This window comes from Apodemus sylvaticus, chromosome 14 (genome assembly GCF_947179515.1).
Source record: "Apodemus sylvaticus chromosome 14, mApoSyl1.1, whole genome shotgun sequence".
Taxonomy (NCBI): domain Eukaryota; kingdom Metazoa; phylum Chordata; class Mammalia; order Rodentia; family Muridae; genus Apodemus; species Apodemus sylvaticus.
Window position 1 is genome coordinate 87,605,771 of NC_067485.1, and position 21,771 is coordinate 87,627,541.

At 40.7% G+C, this 21,771-nt stretch overlaps 1 protein-coding gene across 2 annotated transcripts in view; it reads left to right on the forward strand.

Moving 5' to 3' along the window:
• Nucleotides 1-21,771, forward strand: part of Dip2c (disco interacting protein 2 homolog C) — a 409,010-nt gene that overhangs the window by 332,698 nt on the left and 54,541 nt on the right. For both annotated transcript variants that reach the window (XM_052157069.1, XM_052157070.1), the window contains 7 exons: nucleotides 99-238; nucleotides 3,269-3,405; nucleotides 5,141-5,349; nucleotides 8,411-8,525; nucleotides 10,112-10,313; nucleotides 14,602-14,711; nucleotides 18,997-19,077. In XM_052157069.1, coding sequence (XP_052013029.1) covers nucleotides 99-238; nucleotides 3,269-3,405; nucleotides 5,141-5,349; nucleotides 8,411-8,525; nucleotides 10,112-10,313; nucleotides 14,602-14,711; nucleotides 18,997-19,077 — 994 coding nt within the window. The remainder of the gene's footprint in view (nucleotides 1-98; nucleotides 239-3,268; nucleotides 3,406-5,140; nucleotides 5,350-8,410; nucleotides 8,526-10,111; nucleotides 10,314-14,601; nucleotides 14,712-18,996; nucleotides 19,078-21,771) is intronic.

The window sequence follows — 21,771 nt, forward strand, 5'->3', positions numbered from 1 at the left end:
CAGTCAGTAAGGTGCCATGTGTATAGATGTGCACATCTAAAGGTAGAATGGCTTGTTTGCTTGCACTAGCACATACTCACCTATAACCACCCTTTTAGGCCCACAGATGACAGCAACCAGCCACCAGGGAGAGGTGTGCTATCCATGCATGGGCTGACCTATGGTGTGATCCGTGTGGATTCAGAGGAGAAGCTGTCCGTGCTCACCGTGCAGGATGTCGGCCTTGTCATGCCCGGAGGTGAGTGCAGCCTGGTGCTTTGTCTTAGTCTGAGTTTCTATTGTTGTGCTAACACACAGTGACAATAAACAGCTTGAGAGTGAAAGGTTTTAATTGGATTATCTGTTGTGAACTAGACTGCTGAGGGATGCAGGGCAGGAACCTAAGGCTGGAGCTGGTTGGTTTAGAGAAGCCATAAGGAAGTGCTGCTTTGCTCCCTGTGACCTGATTAGCTCAATCTGTTTCTTTACAGAAGTCAGGACCACCAGCCTAGTGGTAGCATCATCCACAATGGCCCAGTCTCTCCCACATTGATCAGTGATTAAGCAAATTCCCCACAGGCTTGCATACAGCTAGATCTCATGGAGGCATCTTAATTGTGGGGCCTTCCTCTCAGATAGAGCTTGCTTCCAGTTGACATAAAGCTCATCTGGTGAGCACAAGTGTGAAGGTGGCAGTCCTTGCATGGTTTCCTGACTCATCAGTTAGTATACGCTTTTTGAGCACAGGCTAGCATCTTCTCTTCTTGTCCATTCCATTTCCCTTTGTATGATATCATGGGTTCAGCACTTAAATGCTAAAACTTGGATGTTTCTGGTTAATCTTTAGACATCTAAAGCAGTGTTCTCTGTCCCAAGAAAAGGAAATCATCAATATTCATAAAGCTGGTGAAGGATATCTCTTCTCCTGAACACTTTCCTCCAGGAAGACATTATGAGCCAATTCTGTAAACCACAGTGTTTCTCAGCTGCTTCTGTTTTTGTAACCCAGACCCCCCCCCCCCCCAATCATCCTGATGCCATAGCCCAAGTTGGATGCCAAAGCTGTGCCTTTAGTAAGACATGAAGGGCTGTGAGCAGAGTATATGAAACCTGAGCAATGGCAGTTTCTGTTATGCGTGAAGCTACTGATTATCATGGAAGCAGTATAGTCACTTGATTGAGGACACACTAACCCCACCCCCCCACACACACACCACCTGCCTCTTCAGTCCATCATGAATCTGCTTTGATGCTTCTGAGCTATGTTCAGGACTACAGCCCATATTCTTAATGTGTTGACTGTTGTTCCTGATGCCTGTCTCATAGGGCCACACACAGCAGCATATTTGTCCACCATTTCTGTATTTCAGAGTGGAGCCCAGGGCTCCTTCTCATTCAGAGTTTCTGTCCAGAATGTAGGCACATCCTTTGCAGTCTCTCTGCACGCCTTCACACAGTAGAGCTGCAAATCCATATATGAGCAGCAGTCATTGTTACATATCTAGTTATATCACATAGCCATATATTGTCTTCTTACAGGATCTTGGTTGGGATCTGAGTGCTGGGACAAAGTCTAGTTGGTAAAAGGCCACACTACCCTCATGGAATCACAGAAAGTGGGTTTTCCACACTGCCCATCTGTAATGATGAAGTGAGCAGGGGAATGGTCTTTCTCTTTCTCAAAGCATAACAGAAATAAAGCCTAGTCTGAGTGTTCCTAACTGCACAGCCTTCGAACTATTCTGGTCCCCTTGCTGTAATGAAGCTCTTTTAGAGTCAAAACAACTTAGGTCTCCTAAATCCAAATTCAGGCTATCTCAGGCTCATTGTCTACTTCCCAGGACTAGCCACACCACCTAGCTGTGTGGCTTGCTTTCTTTACAACCATGCAACTTAGCTTTTAAGTAAATGGATTCTCATGCTGGAGGCATCAAAAGATTCAAGTGACATAACAATGAAAACCCTTTCTGTCCACTCAAGTCACTTACAGTATCACAGGTTTCTTTTCAGAAATCTCTATTCAGAAGTAGTCCATAAATATCAAAGAAACATACCCCCATATCTATATGTACTTGCATTGTCTTTCTTGGGTTTTGGCTTTGTAAATGCAATGGTAGGATATATAGTGCACAGTGTTTTTGTCTTATGTTCATTTGTTAGCACATAAAGAACTTGCTCCTTTCCAGGCAGTGCAGAGTTACACAGTTTGAATGCATAATAATATAAGCCTTCCACAGTTGGGGAATTATACTCTGCTGCATTTTGATGTAAAGCAGCACATCTGCGCTTTAGTCTACAAGGATGTGGGAGTAGAATAAAAAAATCCTCAGAACTGAGTGTTTCTTTTTAATATAATTAAGAATCTCATGCATACATATACTGTTTTGATCAAATCTACCCCTATTCCTTCATTTGTAATTTCTTCTCTATGCCCCTAATTCTATCCCCTACCAATTTCATATGCATTCTCTCTCTAAATTGTTGTATGCGTGTTAGTGTTTTGCCTCCATGTGTGTCTGCCCCATACGTGTGCCATGTAAGCCAGAGTAGATGTTGGATCTCCTGGGATTGGAGTTACAGATGGTTGTGAACCACCATGTGAGTATGGAGATCACACCTGAGTCCTCTGCAAGAATAGCAGTGCTCTTAACTCTGAGTGATTTCTCTAGTTACCTCAATCTGCCTGTCATTTGTCTCTTTCTCTCTCTGTCTCTCTTTGTCTCTGTCTCTCTGTCTCTCTCTATCTGTCTGTCTGTCTCTCTCTGTCTCTCTCTGAATGCCAGAAACTTAAAAGTAGTATTCTCTGAAGGATTTTATGCAACAGGGAATTTAAACTAAATGTCAGATTTCTGTAGGTCACTGGAGGCTGTAAATTCTGCTTTCAAACTAGAAAAGCTTTGGAAGACTTACAAACACATACCTGTGCTGCTACATTTGCAGGGCTGAGGTTGTTTTAGAACTTTCGCCTGTTCTTCTTGTCTATGTGTAGTGAATAACTGACACATCCCTGACTGTCATCTCATATATAAATGACACATAAAGTTTCTCTCCTTAAGTATAATTTTCATATTAAAATCAGAGTAATTGAAGTAACTGCTGTCATAATAATGAAATCTGACATTTTGATACAACATAAGGTGTTACAGCTCTTAGAATGAGCACTGGACATTATTGGAATTTTATTCAAGGTGGTATGTCTGCCCATTGGTTCTCTCAATGCTGTTCCTGGATTTGTTAACTTCCCTGCTCCTTGGTCATGCTCTCCTGTGCTTTCTTGTTTGTCCTTTAGCCATCATGTGTTCAGTGAAGCCAGATGGGATTCCTCAGTTGTGCAGGACGGATGAAATTGGGGAGCTCTGTGTGTGTGCAGTTGCCACAGGAACATCATATTACGGTCTCTCTGGCATGACTAAGAACACCTTCGAGGTAGGTCCACGGGAAGGCCCTTTACCTCTTTCCCTGGCTCCTGCCTCTGTCAGCATTACCAGGTGTTCAGAATCAAATAAGAAACTTGCTAAGATGAAGAGGTCACAAAAGACCAGTTATATTAGTTAAACTGGCTGCTTTGTGCATACTATTTTTGTTTTTTATAATTGTGTTATCAGCATTAGACCTTTTTAGACCTTTTATCTAGAAAAAATAAGCAGGTTCTTTAAAATGGGTTGCTTTTGTGTATTGTTGTTCTCAGCTGACAGGTGAGTAATGTAAAACCACATGTGTGATAGGCGATGGTCCACATAGGTATGTGGTATATGGGGTGATAGGTATATGGGTAAATGTCCTTACTCAGGGAGCCAACCATTCTCACACAGTCTCGTAGCAACTAAACTTGGCCAGGTGTGAACTCAGGAGAACCTGAATGAATGTGTACATTAAATAATGACTTCAGTGGTACAACTGAGTATGCGAAATATATATGGTAAGAGGTTATGGGTATAGATATACATGTAGTTTGTAGATAATGTGTTGTGCATGTGTGTGCTGTGTATATATATAGGATTTGTGTGAGATGTGTACCATGCATGTGTGACTATCTGGTATCCACAAATAACCCACTTTTTGTGAGTGGTGAACATATAGTTAACAGAGGCATGGAAGAAGTGAGATTTCAGGTTTAGGTGTCCTGCACTATATTACAGTAGTCTTAGGACTCCTTTTCTTCATGTGGTATTTAACCTTAGGAGTAACATGGATTTTCACTGGTTCATGAGTAGAATAGATTATTCATTCCTAAATATTAGATTTTGGGACCAACATACATAGGAATATGAACTCAGATCTCTAAAAGTCCGGAACTGGAGCTGAATGCAAAAGTCTAAGTAACATTTCCTTTTCTATGTGCATTTTTATTCATCTTCTAGGTTGAAGTAAATAAGATTTGCATCTTGAACTAGCTGTGTTCTCTTTACATTTTCCTTTTCAGCATGCTTCCAATAAGGAAAAGTAACATTTTAATGAATAGGGATCAGCTACCACCATCTTATTGTTATTTGTTATTTTAAAATGTACCTCGTGTCTCCATTAACCACCTTTACCTGGTATTTTAAGCATAGTGGCTGCTGCCTGTCTGGAGCTTGGAGCCTAAGAGAGGAGCTTCCTAAAGCTCTTGCACATCACCCAGACATGCGACAGAACGTTGCTGAGCCTGTGGGGAAACAATGGGAAATGTATGCTCATGTGCATTAGCTACTTTTGATCTGCCTATATCTTCCTGACGAAAGTTCCCTTCCGTGGGAAGAGTTTATGTTGGCTAAGTCTGAGAGCACAATCCATCATGCTGGGAAGCTATGGTGGTGGGGATGTAAGATGGTTTATCCCACTGCACCCAGGGTCAGGAAGCACCTAGATGAATGCTAGTGCTTAGCTTCCTTTGTATTCAGTCAAAGTCTAAGACCCATATTCAGACTTCATCTTCCCTCAGGTAAGCTCTCAGGTATGACCAGAGGCATGTCTCATATGTGATTGGAAATCTAGTCTAATGGACAATGAAGAGTAAACATGGCGCCATGTTTGTGAATCTCAAGCAGAGTCACCATGATCTCATGCTGGCAGAGTTATTGGATATAGGGAAGTAAATTTTGTCTCTTTTCACAGAGAAGTGGTGAGACTGTGACCCCGTTAACCCTGTAAGGTGGCCTAATTGCAGCCTTGTTTCCCCTAGGTATTTCCCATGACAAGCTCTGGGGCTCCAATCAGTGAATACCCATTCATAAGGACAGGTTTGCTGGGATTTGTTGGTCCTGGGGGCCTAGTCTTTGTTGTGGGTAAGATGGATGGCCTGATGGTAGTCAGTGGACGAAGACACAATGCAGACGACATCGTGGCCACAGCCTTAGCTGTAGAGCCCATGAAATTTGTCTACAGAGGCAGGTTAGTGGTACTTGTCTGAAAATTAAATGCTCATTTTTTGTAAAATTGGTTTCATAGAGTTACTATTGCTATGACAAAAATACCATGACCATGATTCAGTGACCATTGAGGTCTCAACAAGTTGTGATTCCTCCAAAACTAATATGAAGTCTTTGAGATACCCATTAATATCTTACTTAATACTTAATATCTTGAAAAATTCTATAATAAACAACTATGCAAGTCCAAGAGACCCAGAAATCAGTCAGTCATAATTTATGTGGAAAAGAGCCTGCTTATGTATCTGAGTGTCCCAGAGTTTTCTTCCTTCCTTCCAGCTTGGCCTGACACCCAGCAGACACTCAATAAACTTTAGTTATATTGGGATCTTTTTCTGTAGCTCCTGAGCTTTCTGGTACTGTAGAAGAAATCAGAAACTCCTCTAGATGCAATTTTATCAAAAACTAATAGTTCATAGACACATGGCTGTATCATTACCAGCTTTAATTATCTGTTTTATTCAATTATTTATTTAATAATTTAAATAAATAATTATTTAAATTGTTTATATTTAAAAATATAGCCTGGACTCAAAATAGATGTATTACTTATGTAAGGCCTGCACAAGATGAAGCTAATTTACAGTTCAAGCATGGCCCGGGAAGTGCTCCTGAGGCTTCAGGCAGTGTCTCTTAGCCTGTGGGTTAAACAATCTTTCACAGGTGTCACCTAAGGCCATGGGAAAACACAGATATTTATATTGCAATTTTAACAGTAGCAAAATTAGGGAGTAGCAACAAAGTAATTTCATGATTGGTTGTCACCACAACATGACATTGTTATATAGTTGCAGCATGGGAATGCTGAGAACCACTGGTCTAGGCCTAGTTGATGGTTGATGGCTAGCTACTGAGAGATGGAAGGTCAGCTTACTTTTGGGAGTAGCTAGTGGCAGGTCGCCCATGCCTCAATGACCTCATACCTATGTTCATGGGAAGCACTAACTGGGGAGGGGGCTGTATTTTAAAACAACAAGCAACATGAAGTTGGGAAAGAGATGTGCTGTGTGTAGGGAGGTAGTTGGGAAAGAGATGTGCTGTGTGGGGGGAGGTAGTTGGGAAAGAGATGTGCTGTGGGGGGGGAGGTAGTTGGGAAAGAGATGTGCTGTGTATAGGGAGGTAGTTGGGAAAGAGATGTGCTGTGTGGGGGGAGGTAGTTGGATAGAGATGTGCTGTGTGGGGGGGAGGTAGTTGGGAAAGAGATGTGCTGTGTGGGGGGAGGTAGTTGGGAAAGAGATGTGCTGTGTGGGGGGAGGTAGTTGGGAAAGAGATGTGCTGTGTGGGGGAAGGTAGTTGGGAAAGAGATGTGCTGTGTGTGGGGAGGTAGTTGGGAAAGAGATATGCTGTGTGTAGGGAGGTAGTTGGGAAAGAGATGTGCTGTGTGGGGGGAGGTAGTTGGATAGAGATGTGCTGTAGGGGGGAGGTAGTTGGGAAAGAGATGTGCTGTGTGGGGGGAGATAGTTGGGAAAGAGATGTGCTGTGTGGGGGGAGGTAGTTGGATAGAGAAGTGCTGTGTGGGGGGAGGTTGTTGGGAAAGAGATGTGCTGTGTGGGGGGAGGTAGTTGGGAAAGAGATGTGCTGTGTGGGGGGAAGTAGTTGGGAAAGAGATGTGCTGTGTGGGGGGAGGTAGTTGGGAAAGAGATGTGCTGTGTGGGGGGAGGTAGTTGGGAAAGAGATGTGCTGTGTGGGGAGAGGTAGTTGGGAAAGAGATGTGCTGTGGGGGGGGAGGTAGTTGGATAGAGATGTGCTGTGTGGGGGGAGGTAGTTGGGAAAGAGATGTGCTGTGTGGGAAAGAGATGTGCTGTGTGGGGGGAGGTAGTTGGAAAGAGATGTGCTGTGTGGGGGGAGGTAGTTGGATAGAGATGTGCTGTGTGGGGGGAGGTAGTTGGATAGAGATGTGCTGTGTGGGGAGAGGTAGTTGGGAAAGAGATGTGCTGTGTGTGGGGAGGTAGTTGGATAGAGATGTGCTGTGTGGGGGGAGGTAGTTGGGAAAGAGATGTGCTGTGTGGGGAGAGGTAGTTGGGAAAGAGATGTGCTGTGTGGGGGGAGGTAGTTGGATAGAGATGTGCTGTGTGGGGGGAGGTAGTTGGGAAAGAGATGTGCTGTGTGGGGGGAGGTAGTTGGGAAAGAGATGTGCTGTGTGGGAAAGAGATGTGCTGTGTGGGGGGAGGTAGTTGGATAGAGATGTGCTGTGTGGGGGGAGGTAGTTGGGAAAGAGATGTGCTGTGTGGGGGGAGGTAGTTGGATAGAGATGTGCTGTGTGGGGGGAGGTAGTTGGGAAAGAGATGTGCTGTGGGGGGGGGAGGTAGTTGGATAGAGATGTGCTGTGTGGGGGGAGGTAGTTGGATAGAGAGTAGAATGGTGGGCATGACCAATGTACATTGTATACATACAAGAAACCTTCAAAAAGTTTAAAAATAATACACTTTGAGGGGGGAAAACTAGAAAATGGGAACCTATTTGTAAAAGCAGGGATGTATCGTAGAAGTTTTCAGTGACTACATTAGTGTGGTGATCATACAAAGCAGGCAAATTTAAGCAAAGAACCACTAGTTGCAAGGAAACTTTCTGCTGCTGTGGAGAGGGCTACTTTATAGTTGCAAACTCAAGAAAGATTGATACAGTATCCAAATATTAGACCTTCCACTGGTCATACATAAACTCATCCTTCAGTCAGCCAGCCTCTGGGCAGCTGCAGCCAAGTTACCCGCCCCCCCCCCAAAAAAAATGGCACACAAAAGTCATAGGACTGTAAGTAAGTTTACTATTTTCTGTGGAGCTGCAGGTTGGTTTTGACTATATATTGGGTACACCTATAACCGATCCCCAAACCTAAAAGAGAAGACAAATATAGTCTTCAAGTGTTTGGCGTGTATTGTTCCTTTCACCCTCAGCCTTAGTCTGCAAGAAGTGTGAAGGCACCCTGAGATTTGAGTAATTAACCTTAATTATGAGAGTCCACGAGAGTCCATGGAAGCAGGTCTCTATCCTCTGCTCAGCACAAGTTCCATCTATTCTTGCAGGATAGCTGTGTTCTCAGTGACCGTCCTTCATGATGAAAGGATAGTGATTGTGGCTGAGCAGAGGCCGGACTCCACAGAGGAAGACAGTTTCCAGTGGATGAGCAGAGTACTCCAGGTAGTATGCCTGTGTCTAAAGCATTTAAGTAGTTCTGGCTTTTCACATTCACTGTAAAATTGTGACCCAACCATTGCCAACCATCCTTTGCCCATATGCCCATATTCTGTTGTCTGATTGGAAATTTTATAGTGTCTAGGAACAAGCGGAACAGATGAAGGTAGAAGTCAGGAATTGCAAAACTACTTAGCAGTTATATCGGAGAACAGCAAGCATGTGTTATGACAATCATGAGAATATATACTGTTTTCTACACCCTTTTTAACTATTTATGGTTTTACAATAGCTCTTTGTGAAGTTATGCAACCTTTTTCATATAGGGAGAAAATCATCTCTTCATGCAGAGCACTCTTCATACATGCATACTTTGAATATTATAAACAATAGATTTATAATTTTTATTTTTATTGAAAATAGAGATTTTTCATTCAGTATATTCTGATCATGGTATCACCGCCTACAACTCTTCCCAGGTCCTCCCTATCTTCCCACCCATCCAAATCCACGTTTTCTTTCTATCATTAGAAAGGAGGCAGCCACACAGACTCACACACACACTCATACACACACACACACACACACACACACCCACACACACACACACACACGCACACGCACACAGAGAGAGAGAGAGACTGGCTGACTGACGGACTGACTGACTGACTGACTGAGACAAAAAAGAGCCAAAGAATAAGCACAAGAGACATAGACACAGAGATACACACACCAGCACATGCATAAGTCCTATAAAAACACAAAATTGGAAAACATCATATATAAAACATTCACAAAAGACCTTTATGATAAAAGACAAAAATTGCCCAGGCAAAGCTTTATGAGAAAAAAATCCCTCCAAAAATACTATTGTGTTCATTCTGTTTTGACCGTCTACTGCTGGGTATGGGGCTTGTCCTTAAGTGTGGTTTGTACACCTAGTAAGACTCCATGGGAGAAAATGAATATTTTTCTTGTGACAAGTCTTTTGCGAGTGTTTATATATACATAGTTTTTGTTCATGCAGCTATTTCCCAGTGCTAGGTCTGGTGACACATTCCTGTAATCCTAGCATTTCAGAGTCTGAGGCGGGAGAAGTGTCATTGATTAAAGATCAGCCTGGGCCTCAAACAAACCAAACAAAAAACAGGAAATCAAAAATAGGGTGGATGGGAGAGAGAGCTCAGTGAGTCAAGTACTTTCTGTGTAAGTATAAGTGCTGAAGTTCCATCCTCAGAAGCCATCCTACTGCTGGAAATGCAGAGACGGGCAGGTCCTTGGGGCTCTCTGTCCACCTAGCCTAACCTAATTGCAAATTCTGAACCAATAAAGAGACCCTTTCTTCAAAAAGATAAAAAACAAAACAGACAAAAACAAATAAAAGTGGACAGCACTTAAAATCCAACACTGAGGTTGTCCTCTATACAGTAAACACATTGTGCACATGCACACTCACACATACACACACACTCACATACATACACACACACATTTATATCCACATCACACAGAAGACCTAGACAAATACAGTATGTACTGTTTCTATTTTTATTTCCTATTTTAAAATGACTGCCCCTTTCTTCTTTTTTCAGGCAATTGACAGTATACATCAAGTTGGAGTTTATTGCCTGGCTTTGGTACCAGCAAATACCCTTCCCAAAACCCCACTTGGTGGCATCCATTTATCAGAAACAAAGCAGCTTTTCCTCGAGGGCTCCCTTCACCCCTGCAATGTCCTGATGTGCCCACACACCTGTGTCACAAATTTACCGAAACCACGGCAAAAGCAGCCAGGTATGCCATGGAGCCCTGCATGGTCAGACAGCCTTGAGTGGGTTTTATAAGCTCTCTTCTGTCAATAGCAGGCTCAGGAGGGGCTACATCTGAGCATACTGGGAATCTTCTACTTAAGTTCTCCACACAATGCACACTCCAGACAAAACATTCTCCTCACAAGATGTGTTTGCATCTTGGCTGGGATGTAGCAGCTCTGCTGGGACAGTGAGTACTCAGGTAGTCTGTACAGAGCATGTGGGTAGAAGATGTCTGTACATTCATTGTGTCACACTTCCGGTGGAAATGGTTGTGCACAGTCACCTATTGGTGGCCCTAGGCAAACCCATTAAGGTCCTAGTGTACAGAATCTGAATAATACACCCTTACAGGTTTTATGTGGTTAATTTAGGAGTAAAAGCAGTAGGCTATGGCATAACACTTTGAAAAATGAGGAATTCTATTTATTTCTGGCTGGGATTATTACCTCAGTGCCTGACAGATTGGGAACACATTACTCTTTATCTGGCATGATTCTCGGTTTCTAAATCAGTCACATACTACTAGATCACACACACTTGTCAGTGAATTTGTCAGAATGTGGTAAATTAGGAAATAGGAACTCTCCTGCTAACTTGATAGCATAGGGGCTGTTATATATAGACCAGACTAAAGTTAGACAAATATGATATACCATATAACATCATGGTTTCTATATGTGCTAATCTGTTGATCCTCATGGGACCTCTCAAGAAGAGTGGTCTTCATTGTACAGATGAAGATGAAAAAGCACAGAGATTCAGTTTTGTCTAACATCACACAGCTACAATGTGCCTAACCCGGAATCTAAACCCAGGTGACATAATCTGTTCCTCAATATTACCCATCCCCTGTCTCTTAAGACTAGCTTAGGATCTTTTACTGCCACCTATTAAAGAATGGTCCTATTGTGCAGAAGTCATCGTAAAGGTGGATGACCTTATTACCCCCGCTAGTGTCTGGATACAGCACCCTTTGTAGTAAATGTGCAAGCCGCTTTAGAAGATCTCATGCTGAGCACTCTTCAAAGGTGACCAGGTCTTGAGTGCTGCAGACTGTCTGTACCTCTCCAGGACATAGGTTGGTCAGTGAGGCAGATGGGTAACCTTCTCAAATTCAGAGAGCAAGAATGGAATACTTGAAGAAGAAAAGTGATTGGCCAAACATATAGTAGCCTGAGGAGTTGCAATCCATGCCTTCACAATGCAATCCCCATCAAAATCCCAACTCAATTCCTCAGAGTTAGAAAGAGCAATTCTCAAACTCATCTAGAATAATAAAAAACCCAAGATAGCTAAAACCGTTCACTAAATAGTTCAAAAAGAATTTCTGGGGAATCAGTATACCTGACCTCAAGCATACTATAGAGCAATAGTCTTAAAAACTGCATGGTATTGGAACAGTGACAGGCAAGTAGATCGATGGAATAGAATTGAAGACCCAGAAATGAACCCACACTATTATGGTTACTTGATGTTTGACAAAGGAGCTACAACCATCCAGTGGGAAAAAAGACACCATTTTCAACAAATGGTGCTGGTTCAACTGGAGGTCAGCATGCAGAAGAATGCAAATTCATCCATTCTTATCTCCTTGTACTAAGTTCAAGTCCAAGTGGACCAAGGACTGCCACAGAAAACCAGACACACTAAAACTAATAGAAAAGAAACTGGGGAAGAGCCTTGAGCACATGGGCACAGGGGAAATTTTTCTGAACAGAACACGAATAGCTTATGCTCTAAGATCAGATTGTTCTTAGTATTTTTACACCTCGGGGATGTTTTGGGTGGAAGGTGTAGTAATATAATGTGTCTTCAAAAGACATTCTTTTTTTTCTTTCTTTCATTCCACAAACTGAACTCAGAGCTTTTGAAGTACTAAGAAGTATCTTGTCTTTTTTCCCCTTTTCTATTTTACCCTCGTGTTATCCTATCTGACTCCTACCCCTCAAGTACTGCATAGCTGCTAAGCTGAGGCACTGTGTATGACCTGGGTGTATAACTATCTCTAGATTTGCTGATGACTTGTAATGCCCCCAGAGGCCATTGTTCTGGGACCTCATTTTCTATATATATAGTGAGGGAATTAAGCTGGATGATTTCAAAATTCCCCTTTGAAGAAACATTTACAATTATTCTGAAGAAGTGTGTTACTGGCAACCAGAGCAAACATTGGCTCTAGCAATAGATGTGTAAAGGTTTGCAATGAGCTGCAAGCAAAGTCCTTATACTATAGGTTCATCAACAACAAAGTTGTTTTTTTCTCATGGGCAAGTTATTTATTCAGTTAATAGTAGTGTGTAGTATGATTAAAAACCTGAGCACGGAAGTGCTGAATGACTTTTAAGCCATTGGAAGAACTAGCAACAGTTCTACAACAGTTGCAGAACAGACACAGATACACAGCTATAGCTTCCCTCATGACATCTGTCAGAATAGCTGAAGAACACTGAGGAGTCCCAAGCATAGTGTCCAGGTCAAGGGGATGATGTGTTTTCTGCCAAGCTAAATTCAGCATGGGCCACTGAATGTCTATAGAGGATGAATGACCCTGTGCTGTAGACAGTTAGACAGAAGGATGGACAGACCCTGGAGTGCTTTTGGTCTGAGTCAGCATTCTAGGTTTTCATGGGGAATCCAGAATAATGGTCATTGGGGATGTCATGGTAACTGGCCCATTCTAAGCCTTGTTCTGTGCCACTGTATACATTAACATGAATCTCATCTTTTTATTTTATATGTCCCCTAATAATATGGATAATATTATATGGATTATAATATGGATATGATGTGTTTTGTATGCATGTTCATATATGTGGGTACACTTTAGTGCCTATGAAGTGAAGACTCGAACTTTATATGTATTTTTAATCACTTACCACCTAATATGCTGAGGCAGGGGCTCTTGCTAAACTTGAAGCTTTGCTGATTCAGCTAGTCTAGCTAGCTATCTTATTTCAAGTTGTCTTTGCCTGTGTTGTCTACATCTTGTGCATTGGGATTACGGGGGGCTGGCACACCTACCTATCTTTTTACATAGGTTTTAGGGACTGAACTCCACATTCCACTATTCACACTTACATAACAAATACTTTACCCACCAATCCATCATCTTCTCAGTCCTTGTACTGTAATTCATGTACTAAATATCTTTTTCTTCTTTCCCTTATCCTCTGTACTCCTGCCTTCCTATCCTACCTCTCTCCCTACCCCCTACTCTCTCTCTTTCACACACACACACACACACACACACACACAGAGAGAGAGAGAGAGAGAGAGAGAGAGAGAGAGAGAGAGAGAATGACTAATGTTCTCCCTGTTAAATACAGTCCTTCATTTGTATGTGAGCATTTAATGAAAAGATGTGACTGGTGTGTTGGGTTTCTAACAGTCAAGAGTTTGAGTTTGTGCAGTTCTTTAAGAAGTTCCTAGGTCAGTGAGTAAAGCGCTTGCTGTTCGTTCTGAGCCTGACATTGACTCCCCCAGGACCCACATGATAGAAAGAACTGTCTCTACCCAGTTGTCCTCTACCCTCCATATGCACATAGTGGCATACGTGCATTTACATGCACAAGTAAATAAGTGTAATACAAAATTTTATAAAAAATATTTTAAAAGAAATTTCCTTTTTTCATAATTGAAAAGTGAAGGTACTGGAAACATGTCTGATGTTTCTCTTTTAAACTGCTGCTTTAACTAGGGAAAGAAAGCTCATTGAGTTTGTAGCAGTGGAGTAGAAAAAAACTTTCACTTTATACTGCCTTCTGGGTTCACTCTTCTACATCTCATTGTGGGCCTCTATCATGTCCCTTAATGAGTATCTATCCCAAGAGTTATAATTTGCTTTGTTTGAGTCAAATCTCATTATAGATCACAATCCCAGAAGAGAGGTAATCCAGAAGTCTTCCTCAGGGAGTGCATTCTGGCTTTGCATCCTGTATTGATCCTTGGTACAGCTTTTATAATCACCTCTGAATACGCATTATCACCTGTTGGCTTTACACCAGACAACAGAATTATCAGCTCACTGGATGCTAAGGGACTCTGTGTGTAGTGAAGATATAACTGTTGTGTGCCTTCATCCAGGTTTCTTCATTTTGGCCATCACAAGCACATAAGTGATTTCTTTGCAACCTCTCTTATAAGAGCAATTTGAAGCTGGGTCTTTCAGAGCATTTCCTAAGGTTAATTCTTTACTAATTGGGTAAGAATCCTGTTAAGAAATTCACTTCTGTCTGTCTCTAAGATTATTTGTTTTTTTTTCCCCCTAGAAATTGGCCCTGCCTCAGTGATGGTGGGAAACCTAGTGTCTGGGAAGAGGATTGCCCAGGCTAGTGGCAGAGACCTGGGTCAGATAGAGGACAATGACCAGGCCCGGAAGGTGAGAACCGAGGTCAGAGCTCATGTTATTCCCTTAACTCTAGAGTTATGTTAATAATTTGTAGACTCACAGAGTCACTGTCCTGAGTCCTCACTGAGTCAGTTCCACATCTATTGCTGCTTTCATGTCTTTGGTGATCCTACCCCACCTCCCTACTAGTCATACAGTTGGGTTTCATGGTCTTCCAGGGGAGACTGTTACAGTGGGCAGGAGGTTTTAGGGGATTTTAGCATGGCACAGAAATGAAGTGCCATCATCCACATGAGCAGGGCTGAGGCAAGTATTAGGAAACCATGGATCTTCACCACTTGCTTCTTTCTGTGGATTCCCCCACCCCTCCAGCCCTCATGTGAGGCCCACGGTGCCTCATAGTGGCCTTGGGGTACACTGTTTTGTCTTTTGGTTGGTTGTTAGCAGCTAGATTTCTTACTGCAGCGTACAGAGCAATTATCTACCTCCTCTCTACCCACACAGCAGAGCTCATAACTTGCCTATGTATTTCTGAGTCTCATTGTAACATTTAAGCTCTGACAATGCTTAGGACTCGTTGTTACCCACAGCACAAAGGTAGGCCCATTCACTATGGGCTACTCAGGAATGTGACAAAATCATCTAAATACTGTCAGTGTAATAACATGCAGCAATTTCTTCATTAAAAGAACTTGATCATCATATTCCCCTCACGTAGTACATGTCTGTTAATAAAAGATTTGGGGACAAACTTGAGACAGAGGCTTTAAGAATAAATGTAGCAGCACCAGGGAGCCAGGAAACTTCACACTCTTCTGTGCATAGCCCGCCAGGAGAGAGTGATCTCCCAGCAGCGCTTTCACTTCTGAGCGCAGAGGTGAGATCTCCACCTTCTCTCTAGAGGGGACCAGCTACGAGCACACAGGGCCTAAGATCAGTGAAGCAGCTGGGACAGATGTCTTCCCACCACCATTTGCAACAGGGAGCCAGGAAACTCCACAGCCTTCTGTGCATAGCCTTCCAGGAGAGAGAGATCTCCCAGCAGTGCTTTCACTTTTGAGCTCAGAGGAGTAAGGACACAGGCTTACAGGCCCACAGGAGGAACAAACTCCAGCCAGAGTTAAGTATACAAACTAGTACCAGATGGAGAAAGGCAAGCATAAGAACCCTACCAACAGAAACCAAGTTCACATGGCATCATCAGAACCCAGTTCTCCCAACACAGCAAGTCCCAGATACCCCAACACACTGGAAAAGCAAGAGTTGGATTTAAAATCATATCTCATGATGCTGATAGAGGGCTTCAAAAAGGACTTAAATAACTCCCTTAAAGAAATACAGGAGATCATCGTTCAAAAGGTAAAAGCCCTTAAAGAGGAAACACAAAAATCCCTTAAGAAATACAGGACATCATGGGACAACAGGCAGAAGCCCTTAAAGAAGAAACACAAATATCCCTTAAAGAATTATAGGAAAACACAAATAATCAAGTGAAGGAACTGAACAAAACCATCCAGGATCTATAAGTAGAAGTAGAAACAATAAAGAAATCACTCTCTGGAGATAGAAAACCTTGGAAAGAATTCAGGAGTCATAGATGCAAGCATCAACAACAGAATACAAGAGATAGAACCAAGAATCTCAGGTGCTGAAGATACCATAGAAAACATTGACTCAACAGTCAAAGAAAATGCAAAATGCATAAAGCTGGTAACTCAAAACATCCAGGAACTCCAGGACACAATGAGAAGACCAAATCTAAGGATTATAGGTATAGACAAGAGTGAGGATTTACATCTTAAAGGCCCAGTAAATATCTTCAACAAAATCGTAAAAGAAAACTTCCCTAACCTAGAGAAAGAGATGCCCATGAACATACAAGAAGCCTTCAGAACTCTAAACAGACTGGACCAGACCAGAATGTCCTCCCAGCACATAATAATCAAAACACCAAATGCACTAAACAAAGAAAGAATATTAAAAGCAGTAAGGGAAAAAGGGCAAGTAGCTTATAAAGGCAGACCTATCAGAATCACACCAGACTTCTCACCAGAGATGATGAAAGCTAGAAGATCCTGGGCAGATCTCATACAGATCCTAAGAGAACACAAATGCCAGCCCAGGCTACTATACCTAGCAAAACTCTCAATCATAGATGGAGAAACCAAGATATTCCATGATAAAACCAAATTTATACAATATCTGTCCACAAATTGAGCCCTATAAAGGATAATTGATAGAAAATACCAACACAAGGAGGGAAACTACACCCTAGAAAAAGCAAGAAAGTAATCTTCTTCCAACAAACCCAAAAGAAGATATCCACACAAACAAAAATAGCATCAAAAGTAACAGGAAGTAACAATCACTATTCCTTAATATCTCTTAACAACAATGGACTCAACTCCCCAATAAAAAGACATAGACTAATGAAATATTTCTCATGTAAATCTTCAATTTTATTAGAAAATGTTTGTAATTCCCCTTTTAATTAATTTAGTAATGTTTTATGTCTACCTTTTATCTGCATTATTTTTCATGATAATCTTCAATTTTAATGTCTTCCTATATACTCCCTCTATTTTATCAGAAATGTTTTCAATGTAAATCTTTGATTTTATCACAAATGTTTCTAATTCCACCTTCAATTAATTTAGAAAGAGTTTTTATATCTACCATTTTATATGTAAAATTTTCCATGAAATAATCAATTTTAACGTGTTTGTCTATATATTTCTTGAATTTTACCAGAAATATTTTCCATGTGAATCTTCAATTTTATCTGAAAATGTTTATAATTCCACCTTCAACCAACTTAGAATTATCTTTATGCCTATCATTTTATCTTCATGATAATCTTTAATTTTAATATGTTTTTCTATATATTTCTTCAATTTTATCAGAAATATTTTCCATGTAAATCTTCAAGTATATCAGAAAATGTTTATAATTCCATTTTCAATCAACTTAGGAATACTTTTATGCCTACCATTATTATAGCTATATAAAATTTTCCATGTTAATCTTTAATTCTAACATGTTTTTCTACATTTTTTACAATTTCTTCAGAAAAGTTTTCCATGTAAATATTCAATTCTATCATAAAATGTTTCTATCCCATATTTCAATTAATTTAGCAATGTTTTACATGTCTACCACTTTACTCTTTAATTTTCCATGAACATTGTCAATTTTAATGTGTTTATCTGAAATATTTTCCATGTAAATCTTTAATTTTATCATAAAGTGTTTTTACTTCCCTTTTCAATAAAAATTTTATCTATATATTTAAAATAAAAAGATAAAAATGTTGGAATGTTATATGGATATTTCCCTTCTCTTCATATGAAATGGGACTGTCCTTTTATTACAGACTAAATTTTTTTTATTGATATATTTTTTATTTACATTTCAAATGATTTCCCCTTTTCTGGGTCCCCACTCCCCGCAAGTCCCATAAACCCTCTTCTGTTCCCCTGTTCTTCCATCCACCCCTTCCCACTTCCCTGTTCTGGAATTCCCCTATACTCTTGCACTGACAGACTAAATTTTTTTTATCCTCATTTTTTTCTATTTATTTATTTGTTTATTTTGTGGTGGCGCACGCCTTTTTTTTTCCGATATATTTTTTATTTACATTTCAAATGATTTCCCCTTTTCAGGCCCCCCACTCCCCGAAAGTCACATAAGCCCCCTTCCCTCCCCCTGTTCTCCCATCTACCCCTTCCCACTTCCCTGTTCTGGTTTTGCACTATACTGCTACACTGAGTCTTTCCAGAACCAGGGGTCACTCCTTTGTTCTTCTTATTACAGACCAAATTAGTATGATGCATTTAGTCTATATAATTTGCAATGCAATTTAATGATATTCTACAATCACATATTTAATAGAAGCTGCTTTTTTTAAAGCTAGATTAGATTCTTGCCCTGAATATCACAGAAATCAAACATTGCATATTCTGGCAACCCCAGGAGGAAAGTGGCTAAATGTTGTATGATCTTACCTATAGGGGACTAGCTCCCTTCTCTCTCCCTTGGGCTGACTTGTAGAGAACTTGCCTAACCAAGGATATTATAGCTGTCCTTGGAGTTGTCAGTCTCAGTCAGATGCATTGAGTGATAAATAGCAACAGGGAAAGCCAAGTATTTGCTCATTCTGTTGATGACATGTTTGTCAGAATTTTTTAAATGTAAATATGTCCTTATACCTTTGTGTAGGAAAGCATGTACTCAAATAATTTATTTTTACTTAAATATTGAGATTGCCTAACCCAGACTGTAGTAGCATGACCCTGATATCCTTGTATCATTCCAGTTCCTGTTCCTCTCAGAGGTCTTACAGTGGAGAGCGCAGACCACTCCAGATCACCTGCTGTACACTCTGCTCAATTGTCGGGTAGGCTCCAGAGCTCTAGAGCTCATATTTCCTAATGGCTTACTTTAGTAGTCTGAACGTTTTCCTGGGGGGTCACCTCTTTTTATAATATTCCCAAAGACTTCTGCTCTTGTTTACTAAACAGAAGTAGTGTTTGAGGGGTGGGTATTTCAGCTCAGAGTTTATAGTTCATCATTATGGAGGAAGTCATGAAGCAGACAGCAAAGCAATAAATGTACACTAGTTAGTGCTTTCACTTTCTCTGCAATATTTCCACCCAAAATGAAGAGGTTAATGGTACCTATAGTAGATGAATGCAGTCCTAGGAGATGGTTATATTCTTATTATAAACAAACTTGTTTAAATATAAATGGCTTAGTCGTAGACTCTAGGGAATGAAACCCTTTCTACTTTATGAAGTTTCTCTTTAATTTCACATTAGCAATTCAAACTCTTCTTCCATAAAAGCACTTAGATGTCAGACCTTAAATATAGTAGCAAATACTAACTATAGAAGTTACATGGAAAGATGTAGTTTGGTTTTTGGTGTTTTATTTATTTATTTATCTATCTATTTATTTATTTATTTAGCTTTTCTTTATGCTTTGGAGCTGAAGTTTGAAAAATAGATAAATAGTTGGACCTCTTGACAAGTGCAGGTACATAAGTCTGTAAATCTGTAGGATTCCTAATTATCAAAGTCTTGGCTTCTAGCTCAGGGTTTCTTTGTGATTCTCTGACTATATGTACTTGGACATTCCTCACCTTACTCTGTGGTAAAATTCCTTATCAGCTTGAAATTACCCTTTGTGGAATCAGTCATGATGGGTCATCACATATTACATCTGCTCACAGCCTTCCTTATCGAGGGGGAGTCCTTAGAGACAACAAAGAGCATTTTCCTATTGTCCCCTATTCTCTGAATGCCTAACTGACATGGCTGGGCACAGAGCCTGAACTTTGAGAATTCAGTGACCACATACCCATGCATCTGAAATGATTCCTTTCCCCTCTTTTAATTTCAGTTTCATTACAGTTTGTGTGTGTGTGTGTGTGTGTGTGTGTGTGTGTGTGTGTGTGTGTGTGTGTGTGTGTGTAAAACAGCATGCTTCTGGGGGTCAGAGGACAACCTGTGGGAATCAATTCTTATTCCATAATGTGGGATCTGGATATTGAATACAGACCTCTCACGCCTGTGAGCATATATCCTTTACCTGCTAAACCATCTCTCTGGTCCCAGACTTCCATTTTCATCGTTTTCACTGAATCCATCTTCATCCTATGCATATAGACATGATTCCTTTACTTCATACAACCGCCATTTTCATCTTCCTTCACACTGATACTTTCCTTTCTCTCTAATGTCCTCTTCCCTGACTCTCTTCATGTTGTGTTTTCCTATAAGCTCCTCGTGACTTCCCTTTGTCCACAGCCAACATGGCTCTCTCCTCCAACACTGCCTCCAAAGTGATGACTAGAATGTGTTGTCTTGGCTATAACTGACCTCCTTTTCATTGGTCATAATATTTTCTCAGAACTTATTATGAGTATAACCTCTTCTCTTTCCTTACTTTGCCTAACACTGTACAAACTGTCAACAGAGCAAGTCAGATGTGACTCACTTTTAAATTCGCCTTTAGCATTGACTCATCTGTGTTCCCATTTTTGTAAGATGGATAAATACCTGTGTTCAAGCTTTATGGAAGTCTAAGCAGGGAGTGTAAGTAGATCCTTGTAGATACAATGATTCCAACTGCTGGCCTCTTCAAGTGATGTCATCCAATCAGTGTGACCTTGTAACCATTGTCTCCGATTACCCCTCTCGCAGTGCACAGTCTAGTCAGCCTCACATTCTCTCCCACCTCTGCACTGCAGACTCCAATCTTTCCCAGCTCTCCACACATACTCACTCACCTCTCATCATACTGGCACCACTGCGGGGTGTGGGAGGCTGCTCGGATGCTTTTCATCTGGCCTGGACACTGTTTTTAATAGTTATGAATTTGATTGTTTTAACTTTATTTTTTTGATGGTGGGCCTTTTAAAATAATTGAAACTTCAGTGTGTCAAGGATTTTTCATTGTTGCATTCAGTGTCAATTCATGCACCCTTAGCAACTATAGTAGTTAGGTATGAGGTGTGTAAGATTGAAAGTTGAAATAGTGCATATTAAAATGATCACTAATAGTAGAAAACTTTCGGTCTCAAATCATGCAGAATATCATTTTTCCAGCAACTTCAGCCAACTCGTTTAATTTTTTGTTTTGTTTATTTGTAATATTTTCTTTATAGTCTCAAAACATGAATTTTGTTCCTTGTTTTAGATATTAAAACCTTAAAATGGTGTCAAGGGCACAGTCAGTGGCCATGGAGTTTGTTGTTTTAGAATGAATGCTAACCCATGGATGCCTTTGCATGATCAGCTTGTCAGGAAAACTCTCCAATGACTTATTTTAGAAGACAATTCTAAATGATGAAATAACATTACCTAGAAACCTACTTTTTATCCAGTGGTTTCAGAATAGAAATCAATTTTTCCCACGAACGTTGATAAGGATGTTGGAAAATGACCTGCTACCCGAGGCTAAATGATTAATACTTCATGGAAATATTCACTTGGAACTTAAGTTCTTAACAAGTACTACTTGTAAAAATGAATCATGTTCCTGAAATTGATAGCATTTCTGCTGCAGTAAAAGATTGTATTAAAATCTT